Below are 25375 nucleotides of genomic sequence, written 5' to 3' on the forward strand. Positions count from 1 at the left end.
GGAGGAGGATTGTTAGATGAATTTATGGCAAGTCAGATATGGGAGTATGGGAGAGGAGGGGCTGAGGATGACTCTCAGATTTCTGAAATGGGGGGCTTGGCCATGGGACCATTCACCCAGATAGGGACACAGGAGTGAGGAGCAACATCAGAGATGAAACAATGATGGCCGCTTTTGCGGATGGATCCTGATAGAGATATCCAGTAGACAGGCTGTCTGGGGGACTGGGAGGGCAGAAGAGAGTGTGAGTTGGAACATGGGTTAGTGTAAAAAGTAGGTATTACTGTCTAGCCTGCTAAAGTGAGAAGCAGGGTACTTTGTTACACTTTATTTTGGTTTTGATAATTAAAATATTAATGAGTTATATTTTAATACCAAAAGTATAAAGGCAAAAAATACAGCACATAATCCCCCTGCTCAAATAACCCCTATTGAAAGAGAGGGAGGATAATATATAGTTAGAAAATACAAATCAGTTTAGACAAGTGTAAAAATGAAAAGTGCAGGCCTTCCCTCAGTCCTCCACTCCCTTAACTACTGTTAACAGTTTCTTGTGTTTCCTTAAATAAATTAAAAAAAAGCATATACCTACTAGATACTGAATATCCCCAAAGGGGTCCTGCCATCTACAGTGTTTAAGAGGTCTGTCTGATTGAGCAAATTAACCTTCTCATCACTTTGCCAGCCTTCACAAACGCTCCTATCTTGGTGGGGTGGACCTGTGAGCTCACTGAGGGAAAGGTGGGGTCTCTGTGTTCCTAGCTCAGGTATAGAGGCTGGCCCAGGGTAAGTGCTCAAAAGAATAACAGAACTGTTTCTGCATTTGGAAATGTGGAGGGCCTTTGCTTGCAGGTCTAGTTGGTTAAGTGACTCATTCAGCAAATGTTTTCAGAGTCTTGACTAAATGTGCAGTGCAGTGCTTGGTGTGTGTGTGTGTGTGTGTGTGTGTGTGTGTGTGGTGGAGGGAGGGCAGAGGACTTGGGTCTTGGCCTCACTGAAGAGAAGAGCAGAACTAGGAAGGCCAGAGATCTTCCAACTTCACACCTTTGGAGGGGAAGCTGAGGTCCATAGTGAGGTTGCCATTTGTCTAGAAGCCACATGGCCTATTGGCAACAGAACCAGCTGGGATTCCAGAATAGTGTGTAGGGGTGGGGGGCGCAGGCACTGAGTGAGGCACAGGCCTTTGTCTGTGTGTTATGGGCTTGGTTGATTTCCACCTTGTGCCTGTGAGCAGCAGAGTGGTTGGTACTGGAGGAAGGGTGAATCAGGAAGCCTGGATCCCAGGGCTCTGCCACCCCCCACCACACTGACCGGGCCAGTCACATCCTTTCTCCTCTGAATGGAGGATGAGTCTAACTAAAACCTCAAAGTCTTTGTTACTATTATTACTCTAATTCAAAGATACTATTTTAAACAAATTATAGGAAATCCAATTTTATGATTTTGAAATTCTAAAATCCTGGTTTTCCAAGATTCTGAGGATATTGCTTGGGGTCTGTTATTCTGTGCAGAGTCCTGTGCTGTGAACTGGACATGTTGCCCAGTCCGGAGGGGCACCATATACATTTTTCAGTTTGAGACCAAAGCCAAAGAGCCTAGACTTCAAAGGAGTTTGAAACCAGTCAGGACCCTGGAGCCAGCCCAGACCACCAGCCAACAGTGTCTGGGAGGAGCCTAGGTGAAATGCGGAAACCATTTCAGCGCTTGGCTGGATCCTTCTGTAGCCATGGCAGATGGACCAGGCCTAGGCAAACACTCCCGTTTTACACAGGACTCAGGCTCAGAGCAGGAAACCGAGTCATTGCCTCCAGGCGCTGTGAAGTCTGACTGTTCTTTGTCCAGTGCTCTTCCTACACGTTGGACAGGGTCCCCTGAGACACTGCTTGCTGTCTGTCAGGGTAGCCCAGAAGGCAGGGCAACAGGGTAGACCCCTGGAGTGGGTCTCAATCCCCAGATCTGTACGGATGTCCTGGGAGCTCGCTAAAAGCCTAAGCGCTGGGGGCCTATTCCCCCAGACTCAACTGGATATTTTCTAGTTGGGATCAGGCATCATTTTTTTTCTTTAACTTCAGAGTTTGAGATCTTTTACCTTGGACTCTTTCGGCGGAAAACACAAAAACCAACCTAAGAAGTGGACTGAGAGGCCTGGGTTTGGGTCCCAACTTTGCTGCCCACTCGCTGTGAAATCTGCGAGTTTTCCAGTGAGCGGGCTGGATTCTGCAAGAAAACTTTTCAAGCACTTTCGTATTTGTGCGCTCCGGGTTCGCAGGCAGCGTAGTTCCCGTCTGCCGGGGGAGAAAACCGACCGGGAGAGGGGAAGGATCCTGCCCGGCCGGGGCTAGTGGAGAGGTGGGCAGGGAGCCGGGTTGAGCCCAGCGCTCCTCACGCCCAGTGGGCTCCGCTGACCCCAGGGCCCAGCCTCTTTCGCCGCGGCGCCGCCCCGCGGTCCTGCCCGGCTGGGCGGCCGGAGGGCTGCGGGCAGCGCGGGGTTCCAGCCGGCCGCCGCCTGTCAAACCCTCCGCCCAGCCCTGCGCCGGGCCCCGCCCAGACTCCCAGGGGGACGCCCCGCCCTCGCGCCGCGATTGGCCTGGGCGGGCGGCCGCGGCCAGCCAGTGGCTGGAGCGGCTGTCGGGCAGCCGCGGGCCCGCCCCCGTCCCCCGGGGAACCGCCCCGCAAGACGCGGCGGCGGCGCTGAGGCTGTGGGGGCTGCGGCGCCAGTGGAGGCGCGCCCAGCCGGGCGCCCAGCGATCTGCAGCCGCCGCTGCGAGGTGAGAGGGGGCGCGGCCCGCGGCCGACAGACTGGTGGGTGCGGGGCCCGAGATCCGAGGTTGGCGTCCCGGCGACACCGGAACCCCGGCAGCGTGGGCATGGCGCTGGGAGCGCGGAGGGGAACGCAGAGTTTGGGGGACCCTGGCGAAAGGGCCGAGCCTCTGGCGCGGCCCCCATTGCACGAGCGGGTGGTGAGAGCGTGGGATTCTGTGGCCGTGCGCTGCGGAGCGTCTGACCGGCGGCCGTGTGGGTGGTGCGTGTGTCCCCCGGCGTGCGTCGGCGGGTGTGCGGGCGGGTGGCGGCGCCGTCGTGGGCATTGCTCACTCTGCGGGTTTGCGCGCGCGACGGGCTCGTTTCCTCCGCTGCGCATGGGAATGTGGGTGTCCCGGCTGCGAGTGATGTGTTCGCGTCGCGGGAGTCAGCGCGCATCCTGGGACTCCCGTTTTCCCGGTTCGGGTGGTCGCGGGTGAGTCTCTAGGGGTTGCGCCCCCGGCCCTAAGGTTCGGGTCCGCAGCATCTGCGCGCAGCTGGCCCCGGAGCGTCCACGAGTCGCGCAGCCGATGACCCACCCAGAGCCGTCTCCGGCGCTTTGCTCGAGCCCAACTCTGGGAATCCTCGTTGCAGCCGGCTCCCTGTCCCAATGGGGACGCGGAACCCGCGCCCTTCCCGCTCCAGTCCTGTTTCACCATTAGTGCAAAGGAGGCTGGTTTCGGTGGAGGCGAATTTGGGTGGGAGATGGCAGAGCTTCGCGGGGATGCTCCGCGGCACGGGGGCCTGGAGTCCTCAGCACACCAGGGAAGGGCGAGTCGCTCCTGCGCGAGGGGGCTTTTGCGTGGGATCAGGTGGGTTTGACCTCTTGTGGGGGTATGTGTGGTTGCGCTAACCTATGTTAGAGACGCTGAATCCACAGAAAGGGCGGTGACCGGTTCAAACTCGGCCCCGGGATGAGACGGGGGCCGCTTCCCGCATTCTAACGCGCTGTGCTGTCTCCCCAGGAGTCCGGCGCGACCCCCAGCCGTGCGCCTCGCCCCGGCGCCATGCATTGCGAGGTGGCCGAGGCACACTCGGACAAGAGGCCCAAGGAGGCCCTGGGTGCGCCCGGCCCCGGCCCCGGCCCCGCCAGCCTCGGCGCGCACATGGCCTTCAGGGTCACCGTGAGTGGCGGCGGCTGCGGGGACAGGGGCCCGCGGGACCTGCTAGCCCGGCCGCCCGTGCCGCCACCGCGCGCCCACGATCTCCTCCGGCCCCGGAGCCCCCGAGACTACGGTCAGTCCAAGCTCGCCGCCGCCGGGAAGGGTGAGTCCGGTCCTGCCAACGTACCTGGCGGCTCCTGTGGAGATTCTAGCTGCCTGGCGTCGCCACCGCGTGCTCGGGAGAACTTGGTGGAACTTTCTTCGGAGTTCCTCAGTTTCTCTCTTATTGTTTGGGACTAGCTTGTCAGTCTGAAACTAAATTAGATGCTTGCTTTGCAAAGCATCTAATTTAAACTCAATAAGCCCCGTTTGGGGAAATGTGTTTATAGAAAGCTCTCAGCTTACATAATTTTGCTTCTGTATGTTTCTTATAAAGGTTGCGTAGAAACTTGTCAAAATTTTATTATATATTAGGATGAACAGTAGCGTATATGTTGGTGTCTGTTTCTGAGCAGCTCAAGGCTTTCTTTGAAGTATTTTAATCTCCTTAACTAACAAAACCCAGAGGCCTTTAGCAAGACTCCTCTTCTTTTGGGACCTCAGTTTCTCCTTCTGTCAAGTGAGGAATTAATTAAACCAGATGATTTCTGATTCCTGACGGAAAATTTTCTGCATCAGCAATCCAGCCTGGGTCACGTCCTAACTTAAACATGGCTTTTCTGTACTTGGTGCTTCGGAAGTCTAGTCTTGGGTCAAAAGCTCCTTGGCAAGTGCGTTGGTCCCCCAGTGAAGCTGGCCACGGGAAGGTGTAGGTCCCAGTATGGCTTATGGGCTCAAAGTCAGAGATGGTGCTGGGATTTTCAGGAACATGCTCTTCTCATCACAGTTAATTATTATTGAGTCATTATTTATGAGTTTTGTGCTGACAGATAATTAACCAGGAATTGGAGAAATTGTTAAGATGCTATGTCCCTGTCCTCCCCCTTTTTTCCCTTAGGAGAAACCAAGGCTTTGGGGTTTGACTATATCTGCATTTGGGACCTCTTGGTTCTCTTTCCAGATGATTTTCAAGAAAGACAAAAACAGTTTAGGTTTTATAGTTATAGGCTTCAATTCCTAGCATCAGCACGGCAACTCAAAAGAGGTAGGCAGCCTGCTTTTAGAGTTGAGAGCTCCTTGTGGATCCAAAACATCCAACTCCCCGGTTCAGGGATTAGTAAAATGAAATAAACATAAGCAGTTTTTTTTCTTTTTTAAAGAAAACACTTGACTTTGTAAGAGAGAACTATTTCTCATCTCCTTGTTTTAGATGTCAGCCTCTTTTTCAAGGGATAGCGATAATATTTTAGAAAGACAGATATGGTGGGGAGGGGTGGGAAATGCCTGCAGAGTGTTATTGCTGGAATATACACATATGAAGTCTCTTTTACCAGAGAGGAGCGCTGCTCAGTGAGACATGAGTAATGTTTGCTGCCGGGAGCTCCCTGGCTTGCCCCGCTCCATCCACAATCCTCCCTTAAATAGATACCCTCCTGCAACGTTCTGTGTTTAAAAAAATCATGGCTGTCATCTGAAGATCGAATTCTCTTCAGATTTAGTGAAAGGCTCTCCTGAACATCACCTTTGTTCCATGCTATGGTGAGACCTTTCATCTGGGAGCTTTGTGTATGATCTTCCTACTTCCATGCCCCCAAACCCTGGTTATTTTTATGCGCACTCCCAAATATGTCCAAAATAAAATATCTTTAAGTCAGGATTACATTCGAAAAGGGAGAGGAGAATAAAGGTTTGGGAGGAAGAGCCTCTTTGTACCTTAAGCTGGTCTCTCTGGTGACGCTTTTTCCAAGAAGTTTCACAACTTTTCTTCATAGCCTCCCAGTGGGGCTGGTGGGGTGGGATGTATCACACTCATTTGAAGGGTGAGGAAACTGAGGCCTGAAGGTGGGGAGTGCTCAGTAAGTGTAGGGTAGGGGCTGGGGAATCCACAGCTCTGGCCTAACCTGGCCTAGGAAAAAAGGAAAGGCTTGGGGTGCGGGGCTTGGAGAGGTTTCCTTGCTGGCCTCTGTGTCGCTGTAGGCAAGCTTTTCCTCACAGTCCAGCCACCAAGTGGCCCGAGACGAAACCAGCTTCCCCCCAGATCTTCAGCGTTCTTAAGAACACCACAAGGAGACGGTGCCTTCTTGCTGCCCCTACTTCCACTGAAATAGTCCCCAGACCATATAACCCTTCAGATGTTCGGAGTCTAGCTCCAAGTTCTCAGGCTTATTGAAAACAGGCAGAAATACCAATTGAAAAATATTTATTGACTGTGCTGGAAATTGTGAGACCCCACCACCTATGATCTGTGGGACTTGGGGAAGCGATTTTGCTCTTCTGAGCCTTTGGTTCCCTCGTTTGTAAATCTACCCTGAGACTTAATTTGGAAGACCGACGAGAGCATTAGCGATAGAGTGTGCAAGGGCCGCCTCAGTGCCTGGTTATTTTTAGGATTACTATGGTAACATGTTTAATGTTCTCAACCTCTGGGTTTTCATTTGCACGAGGGGTAATCATGCCTACCTTGCAGGGTAAATAAACAAGAGTTGTAAGACTGCCTTATAAACTAAAAAGGTAGGAGGAGTCACTTTTATTAATTCGTGCAGGGCCCATGCTAGGGTCAGTGACACTTCAGATAGAGGAGACAGAGTGAGAAGGAAGATAGATTAGATTTTTAAGATGTTGAATGTGAAGGGTGCTAACTGCAGTGTGTTAGCCAGGGGAGGTTGAAAGGTACCAAGCTTCGGGTCTTTTTGTGGCCACTGCTGCCCAGTGACCAGAGAGAAGACAGTACGGCTGAGTCTGGGGTTAGGTTTCCAATGCTCTGCTGCTTGCCTTGGACAGTCCCTGAGCAGAGGAAGAGAGTGGGTTCCTGAATCTAGTAGTTTATCCATAAATGTTTGAGGCCTGTGTATTTCCAGATCTGGAGTCGGGAGGCACTGGGATGGTGTGACGTCATGGACCAACATTGTCATCATTTACAATAAGAATCATGATCTGTTTATGGCAGAGTCCCGTTTATCCAGATTCCAAACAGCTGGAAAAGCCAAATTGCCAGATGCTGCGTTTTTCTTTCTTACTATTAAACACCCGACACTCTGCTTTTATAAGTCCTGACAAGGAAAGAAGGTAAACATCTGGGCCTTGTGCAGGCGGACAGCTTTGTGGTGATGGCCTGATGACGCTTGTTCTCTGTGCACGGTGCTTTACAGTGTTCAGAGCGTGTTCCCACACATCCTCTTGTCTGCCCTCACGCCAGCTGGGCTCTGCCTGCTTTGGGGGCTCTTGTGAGGGAACAGATGTGGAAGTCTGTAAAGTGCTGGGCAGATACTGGCTGTTATTAATGTGATTCCCATTTTATAGATGCAGACATTAAGGATCAGGGATTTGCTCAAAGCTGCAGACAGTAAGTGGCAGTTTCCAAGCTTTCAACTGCAAATATTTGATTCTAGTTCCACAACTTGTACCTTCTACATGTGTGTGTTGGCGGCCGAGAGCTGGCATTTACACGAAGTCCCTCTGAATGTTCCCAGAGAATTCAAAAATGTTTTTTGCTTTTGGTATTTCTTCTGTCTCAAATCTTTGGAAATTGCTAACTAGTATCTATGCCATAGTTAGAAAACTATAGTTTGCCACATGATTCCATTTGCCCAGACTTGCTGTTCCCACACCAAACCAGATAATGAGGTCACTATTTAATTTACAGCGACTCACTGGGCCCTTTCACTGTGTCCTGAGACTGGATGCATCCTTGCAATAAAAAGGTTGATCACGACAAATGTGAACCCTGCCATTATAAAAACAGCCATCATGGCTGTAAATGCCAAAAAGCAGTCAGTCTTGAAACTGAAAAAAAAAAAAGGAACTCTAGATTGTGTGCGTGGCCTCAGGGGATGGCAGCAGTGGACAGTAAGTCATGGTGTTTTGGTGGCGTTACCTGGTCGAATTTCTTCCTCTGAATGAGAAGCTGCTCTGATGTTCTGGCGAGGCCTTGGAAAGGCAAGCGCATCCCTTATAGAAAGATATGAGTGATTTTTAAAGCATTTCCCCCCTCCGGCTCTGGTGGGCAATTTGCTTGCATTTCATCTATTTTAAAGTGAGGGTCCTGCGATCCGGAAATAATCAGATCCAAATTTTTTCAGTGCTTGAAGTTTCAAATAAGGGAGAGAAAAACCTGCTGGCCAAATGTCAGGCTCAGTGAGACAAAGAGAAACAAGTATGTGTGTGGGTAAAAAATGAGATAGGAACATGTTGTGTCTACAGTCATAAGAGTTATGTATCCGACAAATCTTTTATAGACATGTAGCGGAAATATAATTCCCAAAGATTCTCTGAGAATCTCTGGCGGCTAGGATCCCTCTTCCCTTTCTGCCTCCCAAGCTCTCTAGAAACTAGGACTTTGTGGGCAGAATGGCAAGGGGACCATCACATGAGACCATACTTTAATTTGGGTTTTGTTGTTTCTTGATAGTTTACCTGTAGCAGACTTAGAGGGACTGCGGTCTGCAGAGCTTCAGCGCTGTGGAACCACATCCATCGGCATGTTGCTCTATCTGTGATCTAAAAATGTAAATTTCTTTATATGCTATTTTTCTTCATCCTTCTCCTTCTGAAAAAAAAAAACCAAAAAAACAAACAAACAAACAAACTAACCCCATCTCAGAGTTACTCATCTCCCTGCGTTTCATTTGCGTGAGAAGCTTAGTGAGCCAGCACACTTTTACAGTGCGTTAAAATCCCATTACAGGCATAAGCGCACAATGAATCACTTAAAAAAATATATTCTTATGTTCTTTGTTCTGAATGTTGCATAATTATCATCATTTTCTTCAGTTTTATTTTGTGGAGTTTGGCCAGTATCCTGAAAGACGGGAGAAACTAAAGTTTGGGACAGGGTTTTCAGTCTGTTTTGGATAGGATTAGGGGAAAAAAACAACAAACAAATAAACTTTATTGGGAAATTGACCCGTGACTATCGCGGAGGATAATTTCCCTTCCTTCTTTCAGTTGTCTTGGAAAAGAATTCTCTGTTTTCAACAAGATATGGTAGTATTTCAGCAACCTCACCTTACATATACATTTATATTCAAAGTTAAATTACAATGTGTGATTTGTTAATTTTTTTTTTTTCTGATATAGATTTCTGTTGCAATTACTTTGGACCTGGAGGGTTGTGTGGTTTCTTTTGGTGGGGGTAGTTTATTTTTGTATTTAAAGAAACAAAGACATTCAGTTCAAGGGGGAGAAGAAATGAAACAAAGTCTACAGAGGGCTTTGAAAACTTGGACTCCATTATGCAAAAAGCACAGCTGTAATACTAGGGCCAGGAAAAAAGACCAAACTCCTGAAATATTTGTGCTGTTCGCCTTCACTGTGCTAATGATTCTAGCAGTTTAAAAATGGACTTCTTGTTTATCAACAGCCGCTGCCCAAATTAATAGTTTACAATGAAAAAAAAAAAAAAGCTTTCAGCATTGGAAGCAAAGTCCAGGGACGGACAGCTGAGTTACTGAGTAAGGAAAGCAGAAAAGGGGGAGAAAAGTAGTTTTGTGTGGCTACTTTGGTCTCCCAAAGCCACATTTATAAGAAACTGAAAGAAAGCAGAAGGCTGGGCTGGGTAGGGGGTGGAGAGAATACAACCCTAACCCAGTGGTCTCAGAGTTGAAAGTCACTGAAAGCATCTGCTTTCTTCTTTTTCCCTTCTTCCCCTTAAACTCCAAAGGGTTATTCCTTCAGTAGGTTTCCGGCGGATCGAGGCGGATTGTGTTAGCATTACGAGCTGTGTTTGTAAAGTCAGCGTTTGAGTCAGATGCGCTGAGAGGAGACCTTCAGTCGCTTAACTGAATAACGCATTTCCTGGATAGCCTGAATTTATTTGGTGGTTATGGCTGGGCCTGCCTGGAGCTAACACATGAGCCATTGTGCAGCCTCTATGCAGTGGGCCACACCCTGTGCTTTGAGCCTTGGTTTTCCCATCTGTAAAATAGGGAGCAGTTCAGTTGGATGATCCATAGTCCTTGCCTGCTGATACTCCAGGATTCCACACTAACTGGGCTGAAGGTTTGGAAGGATCCGGGTGTAGGAATAGGCCACTTTTGTCTCAGACCAAGTTATACACTTGAACTCTAAACTGCTAAAGATGAACACAGAAGAGATGGGGCAGAGGGAGGTCGACTAGCCTTTGCTGAGCACCTGCACTGTGCCAGGTGAGATGCTTTAGAGACGTGATCACATTTAATTATGCCCAACAGCCCTAGGAGGAAAGGAGGCGCTGTTTTAATTTTAAAGATGAGGGGACTGAGGATTGAAAAGGCAAAGTGATTTGTCCAAGGTTGTGCCTGTAGTAAGCAGTAGAGCCTCAAATTTGAACCCAGGTCAGCCTGACAGCAGAGCCAGTACTTTTCTTTGATGAAAAGGAAAGTACTCTTTCAGGACCAGCCTCTCAAACCCAGGCGACTGGGAAGGAGAGGATGTGGCTCTAGACAGCTGAGTGTCCCCCAAACCCAGAGGAAGGCAGCAGGAGGCCCAGACAGCCACATCCCAGAGCACCCCTTTCTCAGTCTCAGCCAACAGACTGAGGTGTGACTTATAGGGGACACTCTGCCTCTGCAGGGCACTGCTTCTCCCCTGCTGCAGAACTAGGGGAAGGAGAATGTTCCCAGTGACTCAGGATCTTCAGGAATCTAAGGTCTGGAAAAGGACTCTCTGAGGCCATGGAGGGGGCCCCTAGGAGAGACCGCTTCTCAGAAGCAGTGGCAACTCCCGTCCTGACTGGTTATTGCAGGTAATAGTCCCTGTTTGAGTCAGTCCTACCTTCTGGGGAGATACCTTGCTAAGGCCCCGGTCATAGTCTCTGCTCTACCCCTTCCAAAGACATCGTTGGATGAGAATTCTTCAAGATCCCCACCATGCCTGGCTGTAGAATACGTGCTTCCCTGAGCACGTTGGCTCAGGGATCTATTAAACAATTATTTCTTGTTAAGCACTTGGTGGGATGAAGTAGGGCTTGGGAGGAAGAACAGGCTGGGGATCAGATTGAACTTAGAGAGTTTGCTTGTGAGAAATGGGTCTTTTGTGTAAAATGATGAATGAGCTACATGACCCCCTATGGAAGGTAAAGGTCCCACAACTGGTTGCATCTGTGGCCTTGCACGTGCGTTCATGAGAACGTGTACATTCTCAAGGAGTCTTACTGATTCTGAAGATGGACTGGCAGGAGCCGTCCTGGTCCGGGGCATTTTTGCCTTTCTATGTGCCGCTGTGTCTGAAGGGGAATGTATGAAGTATGAAGGATGGCCCTGCTTGCCATGCGGCCCAGCCTGTTCCTATTTGTGTCTTTTTAGCAACCAGATTACTCTGTTAGATGTTACTTTTGTTTTTAAATAACAGGTTTGCTAGAAATCGGGCTTTAGCAAGAAACCAGGGAGTACTATAAACCTGACTTGAAAAATACAGATCCCATTTGCTGTTTTAAGCTCTCCAGAGGGCTGGAGATTGGGTTTATTTTGGAACGCTGCTGGACTATATGAATTACTTCTCAGAGGGTTGGGTATTTAATACCTAGTAGAAGTTTGTGTAAGAGTTGATGATGTATTTTGCCAACTTTCCAACCCCGTAAATAAATTACACGTGCCGGCAGAGGCTGCCAGGATCCACTGTGTCAATTGAAGCTTAATTTTTGTCCTAAACCACTTAATACTTTTGTCCTAGCGAGCAGAGAAAGTTACGGAGTTTTGCCCATCAGTGGGCCCATTCCAAGACTACCACGGTTTAAAGAGCTTGAGAATAGGCCTCTGCGGAGTCACTGATTTTGACACCGTTTTCGGTGGTTAAGTAGCTTCAGCAGTCTCAAGTCCAACCCTCAAGGCAGAGAATGATAATATAATTTTAAGCATATCGTAAAAATGAAATGCAGTCACTTCCACTCCTCAAACCTGTCTCACTCCCCGTCTCTCTGGGGAAAACGGCTGTAATTGTAGGTTTAATCTCAAGATTGCCTTTGTGTTTTATCTTATTTGAGTGCGAAGCTCAGGTAATAACGTTGGCATTTCCAGTGTGAAACAAAATAGGGTTTCTAACTTGGAGACACTATTAAATATTTCATGCTTCAACCAAACTCAATTCTTTTTTCCTATAATAAGTTTAAATATTAATTCTCTGGAATGTCAGATGCCTAAAGCAAGGCATTTAGTGATCTGCAGTTTCAAGTATCTTGAAGAAGGTTTATGAAACAGGATATTTCACTGGGAGGGATGAGTAGTGTGTTTCAGAGATATCTGAATTCAAGGCATCGTCTTCTGATTTATTTTTTAAAGGGAAAAGGTCATAAAATAAGTTGCTTTATGTGCTGATGGATTAAGTGGCTTAGGCTGAAATAACAGCAGGAACTTTACTGTTTTTACCCGTTATAGTTTAACAATGCTTTTTTGGGGGGGGGTGGGTCTTTTTCCCGCCTGCTTGTCTCCTCCCCGCCCCCCCCCCCGTTCTCCCCCCCCCCCCCCGATGGCTTTAATTTTAACCAAATCCCACGCTGAGGCCAAATGATTGATCAAACAGTCATTTGTACTTACGTAGCGCTCTTTGTGAGAATATCTCCGTGCTAGGGCTTCTCGCTGGGGCAGGCTCTTCTTTGGGCCTTCAAACGGATGATTTCAAACAGATCGAGGGGCCTGGTGAGGAGGGGTTCGCGGGTGGATTCGGAGCAAAAATCCCAGACCTTGAATCCTTAGAACTTTTCGCTTAAAACCTCTGTGTTGCCTCCCATCCCTGACAGCAGGGGTATCCACATGTTCTAAATATAAGGACAAAAATCTTTCCTATATGGGAGCAGCTATACTTTTAGTATCTCTTGAAGCAGAAGATACCTAATGAGGTTTAGGTATCTGCTAATTTAAAGAGCTCTTTTAAGTTGGTATGTACTTTATCCACCATGGCAGCATCTACACACACCTGTAGAGACATTGATTTGTCCTACAGATAGTCTTTGGTACATGCTTTAAAGAACTGCGAAATTACACTTGACATGTAGATTGACAGCCAGCTGGCCAATGGGAAAAATCTGAGCCCTTAGATCTGGTGTTCAAGGCTTTCGTGCCGGGCCAGTTCCATTTCTTGCTGATGTCTGCTCGCGGCAGCAGACTTTTCCTTATGCATCCTCAGACCTGGAATTTTCTCTTTACCTGTCCTTCTTTCCTTATAATCTGTGAGCTTCTTCTTAGTCATCTTTGTGCCTTCTTAAATCATTTTGGAACAAATGGGAAAATAGATGATATTCAAAGATTCATCTTTGTATTCTTGTGTCCAGTACAAAGGCTGGCATGAAGTTCATATCTGAGAAGTGTATAGGGTCCTGAGGTTGTGGGTGTGGAACCAGGCCACTAGGTTTGAATCCTGGTTCTGTGTATTAACTTGGGGACCTTGGCAAGTTAGGGAGCTTTTTGGATCTCAATTTTTTTTGTCTGTGACATGAGGATAATAATAGTAATGATCTGCAAAGTCTGTTGTGAGGGTGGAATGAGTTAACATATTTATAAGTGCTTAAGAACAGAGATTGGCACATGGTAAATAGTCAATTAATCTCGGGATTATAATGATTGTTATTGCTATGACTACCATGTAAATGGTAAACAGAACTTCTTGGAAGGGCTTTCCCTCCCTTCCATTCCACCAGATTGACCCTACTGATTCTTTAAGGCCCAGCTCAAATACCACCTCCTCTTCAAAGTCTTCCCTTTCTTTCTACCCTTCCTTTTGCCATAGCCCTGGTCATACTCAATGGCAATTTCCTATTTACTTCTGCATCCTTGAAGACAAGGGCAATTTCCTATTTACTTCTGTATTCTTGAACCCTGTATGGCCAGCACAGGGCCAGGGCTGGCTCCAAGTGAGTGTCCAGGAAGTTTGGGAATGTACTACAGCCCAGTCCCTGCCCTCAAGGAGCCTGTAGCCTGTAAAGGAGGAGCTGTGTTTGATGTTCTTGTTTTTCCTGCAAGGCTGAACATATGGTAAGCTCTCAGCACATGTGAGATGCTAGTAAATTCTTTTTTTTTCTTGCCCTGTCTTATGGTGCTGAGATGCCAGTGAATTCTACATGAGTTCTCACATGCAGATACCATCATGTTCTCTTTCCAACACTGTCTTGGGCTCTTCAAAATAAGGTCTGTCCCTTAATTGCTAGTGACCCTGGGGAAGTCTCACCCAGCTGGGCCTCCCTCTCCCCTCCTTCTGGGAAGGATTGGCTTCAGGGCTTGCAGGCTCTCTGGCTGTAAGCCTTTGGAGCCGCCAGGCCAGGGGCCAGGTGGAGGAGCTTGGGGCCTGATGACTGTCCTGCAGTGATTGGCCATTGGCCTGTTGGCCGGGATTGGCGCTTTCTGTCACATGCTTGTCCTCCCTTTCAGACAAAGCCCCAAGTGATATGACATGTGTCTCATCTTGTGGCTTAAAGAGCAGATACTAGTGGTTGCTACACGTCATACCCAGATTTCTCTAAGATAAAGAGGAACCTTGGACCAAGTGTTGGAATTGAGAGCTGGGAGCCAGAGGATGGTAGCTCTTGGCAACCCTGCTGTGGTGGCGATTAGTGTCCACACCCAAGATCCCCACTCCAGGACAGGCTTAGAGCCCCTGGGGGATGTACTGGCCTCCTGGCCCTTCTCTAGGCACCATTGTGGGCTTTGTAAACTGTAAAGCTTTCCCGAAATCATGTTATTCATTCGAGCCCTCTTTGGGTAGATGTGAAGACTAAGGTTCAGAGAGGCCATGTGACTTGTGCAAAGGCAGTACATGGCTTTTAGAGCCAGAGCTGAGTTTGGATCCTGATGACATCACCTGCTAGGCCTTGGGCAAGTTCATCAAATTCTGAGTCCCAGTCTTCCTCATTTGAAAAGTGGAGATAGTTCCTGTCTCATGGGTTTCTAGGGGGATTAAGATGAGTGTCCATAGACCACATAGCTCAGGGGCTAGAGCACAGCAGGTACGTACCAGAGGTGAGCTGTTGTTGTTGGTCTTTGTGAGTGGAGAGCTGGGCTAGGTCCCAGGCCTGACTCTCTCTGATATTTTCTCCTCTACACTGCAGTACTCTATTGCCAGACTCTGCTTTTTAAATATTTTTGGTATAATTACAATAATAAGCACTTTGGGGTCAAACTGAGGCTTGAACTGCAGTGATGGAGGATGCAGGTTTGGTTGGTGGGCATGGTGGTTTCCCCTAGGGATAGGGGTTGGGGAGGCAGGGTGTGGGCTGCCTCAGCACATCTGACAGGTCCTGGTCCTGGGTCGGTCCAAGATGCCTGTTCAGCCTGTGGTGTCCAGAAGGATGGGGGTTGTCTGTGGAGTGGGTCAGGAGGCACACCTCCACCTCTTCCCTGGTTTATTGGGTGGGGAGTTGCTGTCAGACTCTAATATCCAATGGAATTACCTTGATTCTTCCTCTTAAACCTATGATGCCAGGACTGTCCTACTCCCCATGTCCCCATGCCTGGCCAGCCTTGCAGTAATACAGTGGCTTCCATTTCTTGAGCCCCGCCGTGAGTAGATGTCCCATGAGGCCATTAATTATTTCTATATTCACTCCTTGTGAAGTGGGTGTTAGCATCCTTATTTTACAGATGACAAAGCTGAGGCCTGGAGAGGCTAAATGCCGGGAGTTCTAGAGCTGGCAGGTGTCAGCTGCTGGCCCACCTGCCCCTTCTCCACGCCTTGCTACCTACTGGGCGTTCCATCTCATCACAGTCAAAATCCTTCCTCCTCCAGCCAGAATTAACCTGTCCCTCCTTCATTGTCTGACTGCTGTTTGCCACTCATTCTGTCATGGAAGAGTCAGGTGTTCCAGATGCTTGGGTTCATTTTTCCTTCCCCATGAAACTGTGGGCTTCTTGGAGGCAGGGTATGTCATGAACACATCTCTGACTTGCTGATAGAGGATAGACCAGAGAATAGAAAGAACACAGGACCCTGGCAGGATTACTCTGCCCCTCTCCAGTCAAGGCGAGGCTTCCTGGGAAGTTCTCCAAGCAGATTTTCAGTACAGCAACCCTGAGTGGCTCTCAGTTTTTGAGCCTCAGTTCCCCATTTGTAAAATGGGAGAGTGATCCCTGTCTGGCCAATTGTTAGGGGCAGATGGGATGAAGTATGTGAAATTAGCCTGAAAACTGGAATGGCTGTACCTGTGTTTGTCTGGTGGTTGGTTGGTTCATCCATATTTATAGGATGCTCCCAGTGTTGGGTTCTGCCCTAGGACACCGTGGAGAACCAAGAGACGGAGCCCTTGCTTCTCGGAGCTCAGAGCCCGAGAAGGGCAGGTGTTCGCAGCTTCCCCCTTCAGGCTGGCTGAGTTTCCAGCCCTCTCTGCAGCATCACCGCCTTATCATTTATGTCTGTCCTAGGCAGACTAGAGTTCACCAGCCAGTCTTAGCCTCATGACCTCAGACAATCTCACCGAGCCTTGGTCTGCTGAGTTGTAGAATGGAAATAGGTGCTCCCTTCTCTGGCCAGGCTAGTGTAAGGATCAGTGAGGTAGGGTGGGAAAGGGCTCTCTAGATGACTAATGATTGGGAACTCGAAGGACTGGTCAAACTTGAGTTTGCAGAGCAGCCCTCTACAGGACACTGGACAGAGTGTTAAATCCTGGGCCTGGGGACTGCCTTGGGAAGCACTTTTCTTGCACCTGTTGTCGATTCTGCTGGCTTAAGCATTCTTCTTGGAGTGAATACCCCCTTACTGTGTCAGGCAATAGAGGCCAGCAGCTTTCCTCCTTCGGCAAGTCTGCAGGGCCTCTCCTGTCCCAGCTTCATACCTCTCCCTCTCCATTCCTCCCATTCCCACTCTCTCCATGGCTCTCACTGCTATGCACTCAGAATACTGAAGAGCTATTTGCTGGGGGTGGGGTGGGGGATGGAGACAAGTAAATTCCCATTGTTTGATGTTGGCTGAGCAGGTGGGGCTGTTGGGGACCCTCTTCCCATTGCTTTTCCTCCTCCTCTTCATTTTTTTCATTATCTCACAGAGATCATTTATTGAGTACTGTTAGGCACTGGACTAATCATCTTTTTAAAAATGAATCATCTTAATAGCCATGCACCTGTAGTCCCAACTACTGGCGAGTCTGAGGCAGGAGGATTGCTTGAAGCCAAGAGTTCAAGACCAGCCCGAGTAACATAGTGACAGTCTGTCTCTACTTTTAAAATTTAAAAATTAGCTGGGTGTGGTGATATGCACCTGTAATCCCAGCTGCTTGGGAGGCTGAGGGGGAGGATCACTTGAGTCCAGGAGTTCAAGGATGCAGTCAACTGTAATCAAGCCACTCCAGCCTGGGTGACAGAGCAAGACCCTATCTCTAAAAATAAAATAAAAGATCATCCTGTTTAATCTTAAAACTACCTTGTGATGTTTGCTTTTTCACAAGAACACTTGTGGCTATCTGGATGAATTACAATTAAATAAAATTTAAAATTTAGTTTCCCAGTCATACCAGGTACATTTCAATGCTCAGCAGACACGTGGCTAGCTAGTAGTTACCATATTGGAAAATGCAAATATAAAGCGTTTCCTCCATCACAGAAAGTTCTGTTGGACAGCATTAGTCTGGAATATCATTCTTTAATTTATTCATTTGTTCCTCACCTGTTTCCTAACACTATTGTCACATGCTAGGCTCTCTGGCATCCCTGGCATCCGCCTTGGAGAGCCTCCAGTTGAGAGGCTGAGCAGATGGCCGTAGAAGCATTGAGATGGGGCTGGCATGCTGGTCACTAGGCCTGCCTCCTGTTGGAGATGTGCATATGAGTCCTAGGGTCTGTCCTATTCTCAGAGTGTTCATAAGACAGCACTGACAAGAGACATGAGGGCACTCTTCCATGAGAGGTGGCATTTGAGTGGCTGGCCCAGGTGGGAGGCTTCTGCTGGTTCCTTAGTGGGTATCCCAGAGCCAGCTCATTGCTGGAACTGGAAACATGCTGACAGTGCCCTGAGCAGCAGCTTAGATGGGAATGGCAGAATATTGGTTTACTCTTGTGGGTTCCTGACTTTTAACAAATTACTTAGTTTTTATTCCTAGTCCTTCTTTGGGAAGTGGCTGACCCTTTAAAGATAATTTAATTTAATACTCTTTATTTTTTCCACACATGTAAGTACTATATACTTACTGTAGAAGCTTTAGAAAGCATGCAAACATGGAAAGACATAAATAATACTTGCTTGGAATCTCACCCTCAGTAATGATTACTGTTTGCATTTTGGTAGGTTTCTTTTTAGTCTTTCTTCTACGCTTGTCTGTGTATTAGTATAGTTTTGCATCGTTGAGATCATTCTGAATATAGTCTTACATACTTACATTTAAACTTAAGGCCAGGTGCGGTGGCTCACGCCTGTAATCCCAGCCCTTTGGGAGGCTGAGGCAGGCAGATCACCTGAGGTCAGGAGTTTGAGACCAGCCTGACCAACATGGCAAAACACTGTCTCTATTAAAAATACAAAAATTAGCTGGGTGTAGTGGTGTGCGCCTGTAATCTCATCTACTCGGGAGGCTGAGGCAGGAGAATTGCTTGAAGAACCCGGGAGGTGGAGGTTGAAGTGAGCTGAGACTGAGCCACCGCACTCCAGCCTGGGTGACAGAGTGAGACTCCATCTCAAAAAAAAAAAAAAAATAAATAAATAAATAAATAAAAATAAATAAATAAATAAGAAACTTAACATTGAACATAATAAACTTTTTCTGTGTTATTAACATCCTTTGTAGACATTCAGAAACATATTACTTTTTTTTTTTTTTAGACAGAGTCTCACTCTGTCACCCAGGCTGGAGTACAGCGTCTCAATCGCAGCTCAGTGTAGCCGCTGCCTCCCACGTTCAAGTGATTCTTCCACCTCAGCCTCTGGAGTAGCTGGGATTATAGGCATGCTCCACCATGCCCAGTTAATTTTTGTATTTTGAGTAGAGATGGGGTTTCACCATGTTGGACAGGCTGGTCTCGAACTCCTGGCCTCAAGTGATCCACGTGCCTTGGCCTCCCAAAGTGCTGGGATTACAGGCGTGAGCCACTGCGCCTGACCTACTGTGTTTTTTTTTTTTTTTTTTTTTTTTTGTGACAGGATCTCACTGTCACCCAGGGTGAAGTGCAGTGGCCCAATCACAGCTCACTGTAGCCTCCTCCTCCCCAGGCTCAGGCGATTTCCCACCTCAGCCTTCCAAGTAGCTGGGACTGCAGGCATATGCCACTACGCCTGGCTAATTTTTTTTTTATAGAGACGGGTTTTTACCATGTTGCCAAGGCTGGTCTTGAATTCCTGGGCTCAAGCAATACTCCCACCTTGGCTTCCCAAAGTGCTGGGATTATAGGAGTGAGGCACCACACCTGGCCTGCATATTATGTTTTATTAAATTTTTTGAAGTGTTTTGAATGGGTGAGACATTAAAATTGTCCAAAATTTAGAAGGTCCACAAAGGGCCCTTAGGGAGAGCCTTCCTCTTCTCTCTTTTGTCTGGCTTCTCAGAGATAGTTTATGTGAATACAAATATGTATATATATTACTTGCATGTGCATAATGGTTCAGAATTTTCAACTTCCCCCCAGTAAAGCTAATGCTGCAGTGAATATCTTTATATAGTAATCTTCATTTACGTTTCTGATTATTTTTGAAGAATAGATTCCCAGAAGTGGAAATTACTAGGCTATAGGGTGGTAACATTTAACACATATTACCACATAGCTCTTTGGGAAGGGTACACTGATTTTCACAGCTGCAGGCATTGCTGTCTCAGAGCACTGTATCTTCACCAGTGTTTCAAAATTTTCCCAGTTTGAAGATGGAAATAACATCTGGTTATTATTATACATATTTGTTTGATTATTAGTATGATCAAACAGATATTGTGTGTTGATTCAGAGTTCTTATCTCCTCTTTTGCAAATTGTTGTTTATGTTGGGCATCTGAATATTTTACTTATAAAATTTTTAAAATTGAGATTTTTTAAAGTGCTGTCATTAAGGATGTTAATGCCTTTGTTGATCATATTTGTTACTAATATTTTTATGAGTCTGCTGTCTTAATACATTTTTATGATGATTTTGGAATAAAAAATTGAATTTTATGTCGTATTTCCAAGATTTTCTTTTGTCTTTTCCTTCATTGCTTTCTTTTTGTAATTCACCAAGTCCCATCGTTTATTATTATTACTATTGCGGGAGCTTGTTTTATTAACATTCTAAAAATAAACTTTTATTTTTAGCAAAATAATGCCAAACATAGTTTTTAAAATCACCTAATAAAATAAGGCTTTAGAGAGCCCCCCTCTCCACTGTCACCCTCCGGAGAGGCAGCTGCCTTCGGCCAGGGCTGCTATGGTGCCCACCTCCAGGGGGCACCAGGTGTGTGCATCTGGATAACACAACAGCCTGATCTTCACCTCAGTCATTTTTTTCTGGCATTTTCTTCTGTACATCTCAGTTACACAAATAAAAACAGTGGAAGGTGGCCGGATTACGAGGTCAAGAGATCGAGACCATCCTGGTCAACACGGTGAAACCCCGTCTCTACTAAAAATACGAAAAATCAGCTGGGCATGGTGGCGCGTGCCTGTAATCCCAGCTACTCAGGAGGCTGAGGCAGGAGAATTGCCTGAACCCAGGAGGCGGAGGTTGCGGTGAGCCGAGATCGCGCCATTGCACTCCAGCCTGGGTAACAAGAGCGAAACTCTGTCTCAAAAAAAACAAAAACAAACAAACAAAAAAAAACAAAACAGTGGAAGGTAACCCTGTCGCGTTTACCGTCCAAGCATGCTCCACGTGCCTTGCAAACATAATTCCTGTCGTTCTCCCAGCAGCCCTAGGAAGGAGTTGCTGTTACTATCCCCGATTTGCAGATGAAGAAACAAATGTGGTGGAGGAAAGGGACGTTCAGCTGGTGAGCGGTAGAGCCGGGATTAGGCCGCCCTAAATAAGATTTCTGCTCCGTTTCTAGATCAAGTATACTTAACTGGCTACTGGCTTCCTATTATGACACATGAGGATTTATTTTTTTTTTCCTTTCAGTCATTTAATAAATGATTTTTATTTTATAAAAAAATTATTTTATAAATAAAAATTTATTTTTTAAAAAGTGATTTTTGTTTGTTTCTTTCAGTCATTTAATATATTTTTACAGAGTACCTACTGTGTGCCAGAAACTTTTTTTTTTAATGAGATGGGATCTTGCTCTGTCACCCAGGTTGGAGTGCAGTGGCGTGATCTCGGCTCACTGCAGCCGGACCTTCTGGGCTCAAGTGATCCTTCCACCTCAGCTTGCAGAGTAGCTGGGACCACAGACACACGCCACCATGCCCAGATAATTTTGTATTTTTTGTAGTAAAGGAGTTTCACTATGTTGCCAAGGCTCAGAACCTCGTTTATTTCTTTTTAAAATATGATATATAGCTCCGCCAGACCGCCGCCGAGCCGCCATCATGGATACCAGCCGCGTGCCGCCTGTCAAATTGGCCAGGGTCACCAAGGTCCTGGGCAGGACCCGTCCTCAGTGCACGCAGGTGCGCGTGGAATTTATGGACGACACGAGCCGCTCCAGCATCCGCAATGTAAAAGGCTCTTGCGCGAGGGCAACGTGCTGACCCTGTTGGAGTCCGAGTGAGAGGCCCGGAGGTTGCACTGTTTGGCTGCTCGCTGGGTTTTGGATGTTGGATTCGACCGCTTGCGATGGAAGTGGTGTGTCACGATCTGGTGCTTTATTTTGTGCTGCCACACGTAAATTGAGATAGACCTTTACATAAAGCACCTGTGATCCAAGTTAAAAAAGAAAGTGATATATAATAGTTGTACGTATTTTTGGAGCAGGCGTGGTATTTTGATACATGCATACAATGTGTAATGATTGAAGGGGACAATTAGGACATCTATCATCCCAAACATTCACCCCCTTTTTATGTTGGGAACATTCCGGTTCCTCTCCTCCAGCTATTCTGAACTATTACTATTAACTATAGTCACCTTACTGTACTACCAAATGCTAGATCTTATTCTTCTGCCTATTTTTGTATCCATTAACCAACTTCTCTTCTTTTCTTCCCCTCACCCTTTCCAGCCTCTGGTAACGACCATTCTACCCTCTACCTCCATGAGAACAGCTTTTTAAGCTCCCATGTATGAGTATGAGAAACATACAATATTTTTCTTTCTGTGTCTGGTTTGTTTCACTTATAACCACCTCCATTTCTGTTGGTGCAAATGACAGAATTTCATTCTTTTTTTGTGACTGAATAATATTCTATTGTGTATTTATACCACATTTTCTCTATCCATTTGTCTGTTGATGGACACTTAGGTTGATCCCTTCTTGGCTATTGAGTATAGTGCTGTAATAAACATGGTGACGTAGATATCCTGTTTTGTTTTTTTTGAGGCAGAACTTTGCTCTGTTGCCCAGGCTGGAGTGCAGTGGCATGATCTTGGCTCACTGCAACCTCCGCCTCCTGGATTTAAGCAGTTCCCCTGCCTCAGCCTCCTGAGTAGCTGGGACTATAGGCGCATGGGGACATGCCCAGCTAATTTTTGTATTTTTAGTAGAAACAGCGTTTCGCCATGTTGTCCAGTCTGGCCTCGAACTCCTGACCTCAGGTGATCCACCTGCCTCAGCCTCCCAAAGTGCTGGGATTGCAGGCGTGAGCCACTGTGCCCAGCCTCAGATATACTGATTTCCCATTCTTTTGGATTTTTGCATAGCAATGGGATTGCTGGATCATAGGGTAGCTCTAATTTTAATTTTTTGAGGAACCTCTATGCTTTTTTTTTTGAGATGGAGTCTCGCTCTTGTTGCGCAGGCTGGACTGCAATGGCATGATCTCGGCTCACTGCAACCTGGGTTCAAGTGATTCTCCTGCCTCAGCCTCCTAAGTAGCTGGGATTATAGGCGCCCGCCCCACGCCAGGCTAATTTTTTTGTATTTTTAGTAGAGAAGAGGTTTCACTATGTTGGTCAGGCTAGTCTCAAACTCCTGACCTCAGGCGATCTACCCGCCTTAGCCTCCCAAAGTGCTGGGATTACGGGCATGAGGCACCGTGCCTGGCCTATACTGTTTTCCATAATGGCTGTCCTACATTCCCACAAGCAATGTCTGAGCATTCTCCTTTCTCCACAGAAGATTTCATTTTCTTCAGCTCCTACTCCACCCCTGTCTTACTTGCACTACCCCTCCCTCCTTCCTTCTGCCCCAGCTGCATCACAATTCTTGGGGTAAAGCAGTGTCCCGCTGGGACTACGTGTAACGGGGTATTAATGTAGGCATTGTGGGTCTGGCCGAGTCCTAAGACAATGGATATTAACAGTAGGCAATGCCCACTGCATGCCAAAGCAGGATTTCAAGTGCATAAACTCAACTCTGATTTTGAGATCCTTACCCGGCACATGCTTTGAGGATATGAAAGGGTTGAGGTAGAAGAGCCCACAGAGAGGATTTCTTCAGAGAGAATTGTTGAGAAGCTGTGATGTTTTCTTCTCCCATGCCAGGTGGGCAGGAAAGGGACACTTTTTCCTTACCTCAACTCAAGAGAGAAGGGCTCTAAGAGGAACACTCAGAGAACTGGGCACAGCCCCAGAAGCTGGGCAGTGATGCATTTGATCCATGCCTGGAAATATGGAACACAAAAGGCTGTGGTTGGAGCCCCTGCCTAGTGGCAGAGGGAGGAAAGGTGGCTGCACTGTTTCTGCTAATGATGGAGCAGAGGCTGTGTTCAAGGGACCCGAAAAGTGGTTGTTTTCAAACGGATCCTGCCCAAGAGAGCTTCTTGCCAGGTAGAGGTGAGAAGCTGGAAGTGTCCCACAGGATGCATGAGGGTGCCTGCCAACCAGGGGAGCTCCCTGGGACCCCATAGAAGTGGCCGGGGAACACAGTGGACACTAAGCATGCGAGTCCAAAGCGCTCCAGTGGACAGGGTCAGGGGTCTGAGACATTGACCCTGGCAGGCCCGAGGGGAGGGAAGTTTGACCATTTGTGAAGGTCAGAGTTGAGATTGTTAATCTGGACAAGACATTTTTTTTTTTTTTTTTTTTTGAGATAGAGTCTTGCTCTGTTGCCTGGGCTGGAGTACAGTGGTGTGATCTTGGCTCACTGCAACCTCCGCCTCCCGTGTTCAAGCGATTCTCCTGCCTCAGCCTCCTGAGTAGCTGGGATTACAGGTCTGAACCACCATACGCAGCTAATTTCTGTATTTTTAGTAGAGACGGGTTTTCACCGTGTTGACCAAGATGGTCTCAATCTCCTGACCTCATGATCCGCCTGCCTCAGCCTCCAAAGTGCTGGGATTACAGGTGTGAGCCACCATGCCCAGCCGTCAAGACATCTTAATTACTAAGGTGAGACTGTTTTGGGGACTAAAAAGAGTCTGGACGATTGTTTATGATTTAGGAATGATCCGCAGAGTTAAGGGAACTTCCAGACTTCCACAGACTTCATAGGAGTAGGGGCGGGGATGGGGAACAAGGCTGCAGATGGAGTTTTAGAAGGGACAGTGGTAGTGGCCTGGGCTGGGGATGGTAAAGCTGTTTCTATAGCACCCTCTGGAGTCTACTTCTTCAGCATGGTGGTAATGTTTGGAACAGGATATCAAATCAAGTCATGTACCATCAGAACTTTTCCTTTCTAGTACATCCTTTTGTTTTCGTGAGGTTACATATGACCTCTGTTTTTCATTTACTTAGTTTTATATTTTATATTTTATATGGGGCTGTTACCATTTCCCCCCAGATATTCCATTGGTCTGTCAAATTCCTGTGAATTTTCTCTTAGTTTCTCTCAGTTTCATCTCTCCCGCAGTGCAAACCGGTTTGGAGTGCACATCTATGCCCTGCAGACCTTCTGTGGCTTCTCTTCAAAACTCTCCTGTGTCCCCCAAATTCTGGTTTACTATATATCACAAACTGACTGATTTAGGCAGAGAAGAGATTTTATTAAAACGATGCTGAGTGGCTCTCAGAATTTCCTGTAAGACTGGAGAACCAGGCTTGGAAATTGCATAGCCAAGAACCTTATCCCAAATCCCACCACAGGGCTGTCCAATGAAAATGCCACTGGGTTCCATGGCACAGCTTGCATTGCTGCTGTAGTGGGGGCGGTAGCTGACTTCTCTGTTGTCACCTTTTCCAGAGTGGACCGGAGCCATCTCTCTGGAATCATGGTCTGGGTGGATGCTTCGCATTGGCAGAGCCTACGTCATGTGCCTGTACCTTGGCTGCATGGGAGACTTGGAAAGCAACTTTTTTTTCTTAAATTTTTGTTAAGCACCTGTTATGAGCTAGGCACTCTTTTAGATGCTGGGAAGATAAGCAACTACGCAAAAATGTCTACACTCTTGAAGCTTACATTCAAGAGTTGGGGAGACACCATAATGAAGTAAACAAGTTAAATCTAAAGTTTACCAAGTGATGGCACAGGCTATGCAGACTATGAAGAGAAGG

The 25375-nt window shown here is 47.2% G+C and overlaps 1 protein-coding gene and 1 pseudogene across 3 annotated transcripts in view; both read left to right on the forward strand.

Annotated features, from left to right (window-relative positions):
- Positions 1-2701: 2701 nt before the first annotated feature.
- Positions 2702-25375, forward strand: part of GLIS1 (GLIS family zinc finger 1) — a 237998-nt gene continuing 215324 nt past the window's right edge. The window contains exon 1 of one of the 3 annotated variants that reach the window (XM_032296946.1): positions 2702-2768. Coding sequence is in view for 2 of the 3 variants with exons in the window: in XM_032296945.1 (XP_032152836.1) it covers positions 3807-4065 (259 nt within the window). In the remaining variant the exon portion in view is untranslated. Of the gene's footprint in view, positions 2769-2828; positions 4066-25375 lie in introns of those variants that run through there. The other 2 variants (XM_032296945.1, XM_032296944.1) reach the window with 2 other exon arrangements.
- Positions 21290-22164, forward strand: LOC116564017 (annotated as a pseudogene).

This window comes from Sapajus apella, unplaced genomic scaffold, assembly GCF_009761245.1.
Source record: "Sapajus apella isolate SASKATOON/1434 unplaced genomic scaffold, GSC_monkey_1.0 scaffold36, whole genome shotgun sequence".
Classification (NCBI taxonomy): Eukaryota; Metazoa; Chordata; class Mammalia; order Primates; family Cebidae; genus Sapajus; species Sapajus apella.